We start from the raw sequence: 9,149 nt of genomic DNA, 5'->3' as shown, positions 1-9,149 counted from the left end.
TAAAGGGGGGGGGGGAGATGAAGGAAAGGGGGGGGGAGATGAAGGAAAGGGGGGGGGAGATGAAGGAAAGGGGGGGGGAGATGAAGGAAAGGGGGGGGGGAGATGAAGGAAAGGGGGGGGGGGAGATGAAGGAAAGGGGGGGGGGGAGATGAAGGAAAGGGGGGGGGGAGATGAAGGAAAGGGGGGGGGGGGAGATGAAGGAAAGGGGGGGGGGGAGATGAAGGAAAGGGGGGGGGGAGATGAAGGAAAGGGGGGGGGGGAGATGAAGGAAAGGGGGGGGGGGGAGATGAAGGAAAGGGGGGGGGGAGATGAAGGAAAGGGGGGGGGGAGATGAAGGAAAGGGGGGGGGGAGATGAAGGAAAGGGGGGGGGGGAGATGAAGGAAAGGGGGGGGGGAGATGAAGGAAAGGGGGGGGGAGATGAAGGAAAGGGGGGGGGGAGATGAAGGAAAGGGGGGGGGGGGAGATGAAGGAAAGGGGGGGGGGAGATGAAGGAAAGGGGGGGGGGAGATGAAGGAAAGGGGGGGGGGGAGATGAAGGAAAGGGGGGGGGGAGATGAAGGAAAGGGGGGGGGGAGATGAAGGAAAGGGGGGGGGGGGTAGATGAAGGAAAGGGGGGGGGAAATGAAGGAAAGGGGGGGGGGGAAATGAAGGAAAGGGGGGGGGGGGGAAATGAAGGAAAGGGGGGGGGGGGGAAATGAAGGAAAGGGGGGGGGGGGAGATGAAGGAAAGGGGGGGGGGGGGAGATGAAGGAAAGGGGGGGGGGAGATGAAGGAAAGGGGGGGGGGGAGATGAAGGAAAGGGGGGGGGAGATGAAGGAAAGGGGGGGGGGTAGATGAAGGAAAGGGGGGGGAAATGAAGGAAAGGGGGGGGGGGAGATGAAGGAAAGGGGGGGGGGGGGAGATGAAGGAAAGGGGGGGGGAGATGAAGGAAAATGGGGGGGGGGGGAAATGAAGGAAAATGGGGGCGGGGGGGGGGGGAGATGAAGGAAAGTGGGGGCGGGGGGGGGGGAGATGAAGGAAAATGGGGGCGGGGGGGGGGGAGATGAAGGAAAATGGGGGCGGGGGGGGGGGAGATGAAGGAAAATGGGGGCGGGGGGGGGAGATGAAGGAAAATGGGGGCGGGGGGGGGAGATGAAGGAAAATGGGGGCGGGGGGGGGAGATGAAGGAAAATGGGGGCGGGGGGCGGGGGGGGGGGGGGGGGAGATGAAGGAAAATGGGGGCGGGGGGGGGGGGGGGGGAGATGAAGGAAAATGGGGGCGGGGGCGGGGGGGGGAGATGAAGGAAAATGGGGGCGGGGGGGGGAGATGAAGGAAAATGCGGGGGGGAGATGAAGGAAAATGCGGGGGGCGGAGGTTAATGATCTGTTGTAACTTTTGCGAATAGTACCACGGAATCCTTCACATCCACGCGAATAGGCAGCATTTCCGACAACGCAGCACTCCCCCCGGGAGTAGGCAGGGAGGATAAAGAGCAGAAGGAGATCGGTAACGGTGGAAGGTGCCGGGGGGGCTGGAAGGGTGACGGGATCCCGGGCCGGGAGCCGCTCTGAGTCGCCGTTTATGGGGTATCTCGATGCTTTATTGTTCGTATCTCGTCAGCACCAGATTTAATCTCCCGTCCCCTCCTCTCTCTCTCCCCTCACCCACCCACCACCGCGGACTAAACCGAAGCGGCGAGGCCGGGATACCGGGGATGCGAGACCAGGGGGCTCGGGCCGGGGAGTAAGGCCGGGTTAGCGGGAGCTCAGGCCCGGGGAGTGAGGGCTATAAGTGGCCCGGGTACCCACCTTGTCATCGCGGCCGCTCCGTCTCTTGCTCCCTTTCCTTTAGCGGCGCCGCGCTCTCCCTCAGGTAGTAGCGGATGCGGCTCGGGTGACGGTGTCGGTGACGCGCTCTCCCTCGGGCGGTTGCTCGCACGGTCACGGTGTGTCGGTGACGCGCTCTCCCCTCGGTCACGGTGTGTCGGTGACGCGCTCTCCCCTCGGTCACGGTGTGTCGGTGACGCGCTCTCCCCTCGGTCACGGTGTGTCGGTGACGCGCTCTCCCCACGGTCACGGTGTGTCGGTGACGCGCTCTGCTGCTGTGGGGCCGCGAGCTGCTCAGGCCCCGCTCTGACGTCAGCGCGAGCCCGCCTCGCGCAACGGAAAACGGACGCGGAGCAACTTCCGGTTAAACCGTCAATTCGTGGGGTCGGTTGGTGCACGAGGGAGAAGGGGAAAAGGGAGAGAGGGCAGAAGGGAGAATAGATAGATAGATAGATAAATAAGGTTGGTGGGCAAGCAAGCTCGGGAGAGGGGGCAAAGGGAAGGAAGGGAAGAGGGAGATGGAGAGGGGAAGAGGAAAAGAGGAGTGATGGAGGGAAGGTGGAGAGGGGGAAGAGGAGAGATGGAGGGAAGAGGAGAGATGGAGGGAAGAGGAGAGATGGAGGGAAGGTGGAGAGGGGGAAGAGGAGAGATGGAGGGAAGGTGGAGAGGGGGAAGAGGAGAGATGGAGGGAAGGTGGAGAGGGGGAAGAGGAGAGATGGAGGGAAGGTGGAGAGGGGGAAGAGGAGAGATGGAGGGAAGGTGGAGAGGGGGAAGAGGAGAGATGGAGGGAAGGTGGAGAGGGGGAAGAGGAGAGATGGAGGGAAGGTGGAGAGGGGGAAGAGGAGAGATGGAGGGAAGGTGGAGAGGGGGAAGAGGAGAGATGGAGGGAAGGTGGAGAGGGGGAAGAGGAGAGATGGAGGGAAGGTGGAGAGGGGGAAGAGGAGAGATGGAGGGAAGGTGGAGAGGGGGAAGAGGAGAGATGGAGGGAAGGTGGAGAGGGGGAAGAGGAGAGATGGAGGGAAGGTGGAGAGGGGGAAGAGGAGAGATGGAGGGAAGGTGGAGAGGGGGAAGAGGAGAGATGGAGGGAAGGTGGAGAGGGGGAAGAGGAGAGATGGAGGGAAGGTGGAGAGGGGGAAGAGGAGAGATGGAGGGAAGGTGGAGAGGGGGAAGAGGAGAGATGGAGGGAAGGTGGAGAGGGGGAAGAGGAGAGATGGAGGGAAGGTGGAGAGGGGGAAGAGGAGAGATGGAGGGAAGGTGGAGAGGGGGAAGAGGAGAGATGGAGGGAAGGTGGAGAGGGGGAAGAGGAGAGATGGAGGGAAGGTGGAGAGGGGGAAGAGGAGAGATGGAGGGAAGGTGGAGAGGGGGAAGAGGAGAGATGGAGGGAAGGTGGAGAGGGGGAAGAGGAGAGATGGAGGGAAGGTGGAGAGGGGGAAGAGGAGAGATGGAGGGAAGGTGGAGAGGGGGAAGAGGAGAGATGGAGGGAAGGTGGAGAGGGGGAAGAGGAGAGATGGAGGGAAGGTGGAGAGGGGGAAGAGGAGAGATGGAGGGAAGGTGGAGAGGGGGAAGAGGAGAGATGGAGGGAAGGTGGAGAGGGGGAAGAGGAGAGATGGAGGGAAGGTGGAGAGGGGGAAGAGGAGAGATGGAGGGAAGGTGGAGAGGGGGAAGAGGAAAAGAGGAGAGATGGAGGGAAGGTGGAGAGGGGGAAGAGGAAAAGAGGAGAGATGGAGGGAAGGGGATAGGGTGAAAAGGGGAAAGAGGAAGAAGGGAGAGAGAAAACAGAAAGGGAAAAGAAGGAGGCAGTGTATGATGTATCCTTTTATAAGATGCAGGAATGGGAAGTTTCACATTGGTGAGTACTGAATAACAGCATCACTAGGGGGCACCATGTACCACAGGGTTTCTCCAGAAAGTTACCCAGCCTGCTGATTCCAGCACTGTGCAAACCTTTACTTTGTGTCAGCAAGTTTGTCCAGTGAGTGGCTGATCTATACAGACTAGGAAGATCTCAGGTTCAGTCCTCAGTCCATGCTGAGTTGGCTGATAGAGGGACCGTAGGAATTGGCCTTAGTGCCCCGGACATAGGAAGGGGAGAAATTATGCAGGGTTCCACCCCTGGCTGCTATCCAGTATCTCCTGCTGAGGATGGGATTGGGCTCCAGTGAGATGTTCCCTGCTGACAGCGTTGGGAACATTGAGCAAGGTAGCAGAAGACAACCAGCACCTGTGGAACTGTACCCCAGCAAGGAGTCAATGCTTCGGAGAAGGAAAGGCAAAAATTGGCGAGCAGAAAGATTTGGTGGGGTTCGGAGACGGGAACTCTAGATTGAGAATACATACCTGCCAAGAATATTGTTCATCTTGGAGGGAAAAGTACATAAGTCATATCTAGGGTTAAGTACTTAAACACAGTACTTGCCTCCAGAGTTTCTTCTCCATTCATGTAGTTGTGTATTTACTCTATGATACATGCAATTGCTGTGAACGCAAAGGCCAACAGTAAGTTGATGTCAAAAACTGGTACAGGCACAAACTAGCAAAGAACCTGTCACGTGGAAGGAAGGAAAGAAAGAACGAACTTGCATTTCTATAGCGCTTTTCATGAGCTCAGGACGTTCCAAAGTGCTTTACAGCCAATGAAATATTATTGAAGTGTAGTCACTGTTGTAATGTAGGAAATGCAGCAGCCAATTTGCGTACCGCAAGACCCCACAGACAGCAATGTCTGCATAACCAGATAATTTTTTGGTTGAGGGATAAATATTGGCCAGGACACCGGGGAGAACTCCCCTGCTCTTCTTTAAATTGTACCATTGGATCTTTCACATCCACCTGAGGGGGCGCAGACAGGGCTTAGGTTTAACGTTTCATCCGAAAGACGGCACCTCAGAAAGCCAAGTAACAGCAGTATAGTGTGGGCATCTTCTTTTTATGTGTGTTTCTGAAATTGGTTTTTCGCTCCTGATTTATTTCGAGCACAGTTCTGTAGGTTCCACAGGTCCTCTGGCACCATCATGTGTGAACCTAGAGAGTGAGGGGTAGATTTTTCCCCCCCTTTTCTCTCGGCACAGACCTCCCTGGACCGGAAGGACATATTGGGAATTCAGCACGAATTGCAGGTCCACCAATTGGGCACATGTTTTATTCCCTTTATGCGTACCTGTAGTGCTAAGAAGAAAGATTTACCTTGGAGTTTCGGTAGGCTATTCAGCTTAAGGAGCTATCACAGCTGGGCACAATCCTATCCCCATGATCTAACAGAATAATTTACTAGCGCCTCATGAAGGATATATTGGCCTTGGAGGGGGTGTAGCGCAGATTAACCAGAATGATACCGGGGCTAAAAGGGTTAAATTATGAGAACAGATTGCACACACTAGGCTTGTATTCCCTTGAGTATAGAAGATTAAGGGGTGATCTATTGAGGTGTTTAAGATGATTAAAGGATTTGATAGGGTAGATAGAGAGAAACTATTTTCTCCGGTGGGAGAGTCCAGAACAAAAGGGGCATAACCTTAAAATTAGAGCTCGGCCGTTCAGGGGTGATGTCTGCAAAGACTTCTTCGCACAAAGGGTAGTGGAAATCTGGAACTCTCTCCCCTAAATGTTTTTGAGGCTAGGGGTCAATTGAAAATTGCAAAACTGAGATTGAAAGATTTTTGTTAGGCAAGGGTACTAAGAGATATGGAACCAAGGCAGGTAAATGTAGTTAAGATACAGATCAGCGATGATCTAATTGAATGGTGGAACAGGCTCAAGGGGCTGAATGGCCTACTCCTGTTTGTATGTACGTACATTCTCATTTTCCAGCAGATGTCACTAGACAGTGATGAGGTTTAGGAACCCTGACTGATTTTTTTACCCTCCTTAGCCTGTGGATACTAAAGGTAATTATAGTGCTTACTATGTTTCGGATGAGGTCAGCCAACTGGGGCCTATATATCCTAAGCTGTGTACAAATAAGAGGCATAATGTATTATGTGTTGTGTTAAGGACGCAGCAAGACAGTAATTTCCCTACCTGCAATGTCATGTGTTATGACAGTGTGTCATGAATATTAAATATTGTATTACATGTTATCCACATAAGTGGTTAGTGTGCAAAATTAAAGCACATGGGATTGGTGGTAATATACTGGCATGGATTGAAAATCGGTTGGCGAACAGGAAGCGGAGAGTGGGAATAAATGGGTCTTTTTCAGGGTGGCAGGCAGTGACTGGTGGGGTACTGCAGGGATCAGTGCTTGGGCCCCAGCTAGTCACAATATATATCAATGATTTGGATGAGGGAACCAAATGTAATATTTCCAAGTTTGCTGATGACACAAAACTAGGTGGGATCATGAGTTGTGAGGAGGATGCAAAGAGGCTTCAAGGCGATTTAGACAAGTTGAGTGAGTGGGCAAATACATGGCAGATGCAGTATAATGTGGATAAATGTGAAGTTATCCACTTCGGAAGGAAAAACAGAAAGGCAGAGTATTATTTAAATGGTGATAGATTGGGGAATGTTGATGTACAAAGGGATCTGAGTGTCCTTGTACACCAGTCACTGAAAGCAAACATGCAGGTGCAGCAAGCAGTTAGGAAGGCAAATGGTATGTTGGCCTTCATTGCAAGAGGATTTGAGTACAGGAGCAAGGATGTCTCACTGCAGTTATACAGGGCCTTGGTGAGACCACACCTGGAGTATTGTGTGCAGTTTTGGTCTCCTTACCTAAGAAAGGATATACTTGCCATAGAGGGAGTGCAGCGAAGGTCCACCAGACTGATCCCTGGGATGGCAGGACTGTCATATGAGGAGAGATTGGATTGACTCGGCCTGTATTCACTCGAGTTTAGAAGAATGAGAGGGGACCTCAATGAAACATAAAATTCTGAAAGTGCTAGACAGACTGGATGCAGGGAGGATGTTTCCCCTGGATGGGGGGTCCAGAACGAGGAGTCATAGTCTCAGGATACGGGGTAGAACATTTAGGACTGAGATGAGGAGAAATTTCTTCACTCAGAGGGTGGTGAACCTGTGGAATTCTCTACCACACAAGGCTGTGGAGGCCAAGTCACTGAATATATTTAAGAAGGAGCTAGATAGATTTCTAGACACAAAAGGCATCAAAGGGTATGGGGAGAGAGCGGGAATATGGAATTGAGATAGACAATCAGCCATGATTATATTGAATGGCAGAGCAGGCTCGAAGGGCCAAATGGCCTACTCCTGCTCCTATTTTCTATGTTTCTATCCCAATGTAACAAGGAGGTGCCTGCTCATCACAGTACATGAACCAGCTGATGAGATAAATGAACACTCCTTGGTGTGTGCTGGGAGTGCATCTTACAAAGTCATTCTCTCCTAGCCTATGATCTTCCACCTGTTAAAGTGAAGAGAAGTTAAGAGAAAGAATTGGAAAGTGGGAGACAGTTAGTGAGCCAGTTGCAGGAAGAGCGCATGCATTTTATTCTTCGCTGATCTCAACTATAAAAAAATTGTGTGTTATTTGGGAAACACCACTGACATTATCAAACAGCATATCCTCCGACTGAACACAAGCAATGACACAGGAGATCTGATAATTTATATAAAATATTGTTTAAAGTAGCTAAAATCTTGCCCCAGCCGTGGTGAGTGGATGATTGCATAAACAATTGGTCATAGGATACGCCATGTGGATGCACCAGCCAACCTACTTGAAGAAGAAACCTGCTATTTGACTAATGTTGCTGAGTGGCTTTGGTTGCCTGCTATTCATTGAAGTAGCAAGCATTTTGAACTTGACAAATATTAACCGCTAGCTAGCAAGGCCGGCATTTATTGTCCATCCCTAGTTGCCCTTGAGAAGGTGGTGATGAGCCGCCTTCTTGAACCACTGCAGTCCCTGTGGTGAAAGTCTTCCCACAGTGCTGTTAGTTAGGGAGTTCCAGAATTTTGACCCAGCGAGAATGAAGGAACGGCCAAGATATATGTCCAAGTCGGGATGGCGTGTGACTTGGGGGGAGAACTTGGAGGTGATGTTGTTCCCATGCATCTGCTGCCCTTGTCCTTCTAGGTGGTGGAGGTCGCGAGTTTGGGAGTTGCTGTCAAAGAATCCTTGGCAAGTTGCTGCAGTACATCCAGACATGGTGCACCGGTGCTGGAGGGAGTGGATGTTTAAGATGATGGATGGGTTGCCGATCAATCGGACTGCTTTGCCCTGGATGGCGTCGAGTGGAGAGTATTCCATCACACTCCTGACTTGTGCCTTGTAGGTGGTAGAGAGACTGGGGAGTCAGGAGGTGAGTCACTCACCGCAGAATACCCAGCCTCTAACCTGCTCTAATAGCCATGGCATTTATGTGGCTGGTCCAGTTGAGTTTCTGGTCAATGGCGACCCCCGGGTTGTTGATGGTGGGGGAATCGGCGATGGTAACGCCATTGAATGTCGTGGGGAGGTGGTTATGCTTTGTCTTGTTGGAGATGGCCATTGCCTGGCACTTGTGTGGTGCGAATGTTACTTGCCATTTATCAGCCCAAGCCTGGATGTTGTCCAGGTCTTGCTGCACGCTGGCATGGACTGCTTCGTTATCTGAATATGCAAGAGTGTTTGCTGATCTCAGCCCGGGCAGCAGCTTGGGGACTACAATAGACCTCGGTGTCCCAGACTGGAGAGGACCCAACAAAAAAGAGCCAGACGAGACTGTCAGCCAGTGAATTCAGCTGGAAAATATGTCTATAAATATCAGGAGAGGACAGGCTCGGGCTTGGGCTGTGAGGGGCCCCAGCCCTCTGTGAAGAAATCCACTGACCCTCACTGTCTAGGCTCATGGATAAAGGGTGCCAACTTGCTCAAGGTAACAGAAGGCTGCGGCAACCGATTGAACGCTAGCCCCAGCAAGAGCCAGCTGCTTCAGGACAGGAGGGGAGAGTCAGCAACAGTAAATTTCACACCTTTTAATGTACTGTAGTAATTGCAGTGTATTGCCCACACTGCATCAGCTTATACAGCACGCTTAGCAGCTGTATGCACTAAAATGGTTGTAACACTCCAGCAAACCACTGGAACTTTGATTAATACATCCTTCTATTTAAAGGAACCTGTACGGTTCCTCCCGCCCCAAGAGATATAAAAATACAATTATTCGACATGAATGAGCAAAATGATTCAGATTATTCGAAAAAGGAAGAGCTGTTTGTGAGTAAGAAGGGGCGGGGGTGCATTTCAAACTCCTGGTAACATACAGAGACCAAGGCAAGAGAGTGTCGTTACAGGTGCTAGGTCACTGGAGGTGAGTGGTTACTGGCTGGACAGCTGCAGCACACGCTTCAGCGATGTAATGTTATCAAAACAAATATCTCGTTGCCCAGTAACTTGCGT

At 52.3% G+C, this 9,149-nt stretch overlaps 1 protein-coding gene across 1 annotated transcript in view; it reads right to left on the bottom strand.

Moving 5' to 3' along the window:
• Nucleotides 1–2,128, bottom strand: part of mcrip1 (MAPK regulated corepressor interacting protein 1) — a 23,534-nt gene extending 21,406 nt beyond the window's left edge. Inside the window, exon 1 of the mRNA XM_068003936.1 lies at nucleotides 1,787–2,128. Coding sequence (XP_067860037.1) covers nucleotides 1,787–1,794 — 8 coding nt within the window. The 5' untranslated portion in view covers nucleotides 1,795–2,128. The remainder of the gene's footprint in view (nucleotides 1–1,786) is intronic.
• Between the last annotated feature and the right edge of the window lie 7,021 nt (nucleotides 2,129–9,149).

The sequence above is a fragment of the Heptranchias perlo genome, chromosome 23 (assembly GCF_035084215.1).
Source record: "Heptranchias perlo isolate sHepPer1 chromosome 23, sHepPer1.hap1, whole genome shotgun sequence".
Lineage (NCBI taxonomy): Eukaryota > Metazoa > Chordata > Chondrichthyes > Hexanchiformes > Hexanchidae > Heptranchias > Heptranchias perlo.
The sequence above is the reverse complement of the archived record's forward strand: the minus strand, read 5'-3'. Positions and strand labels throughout refer to the sequence as shown.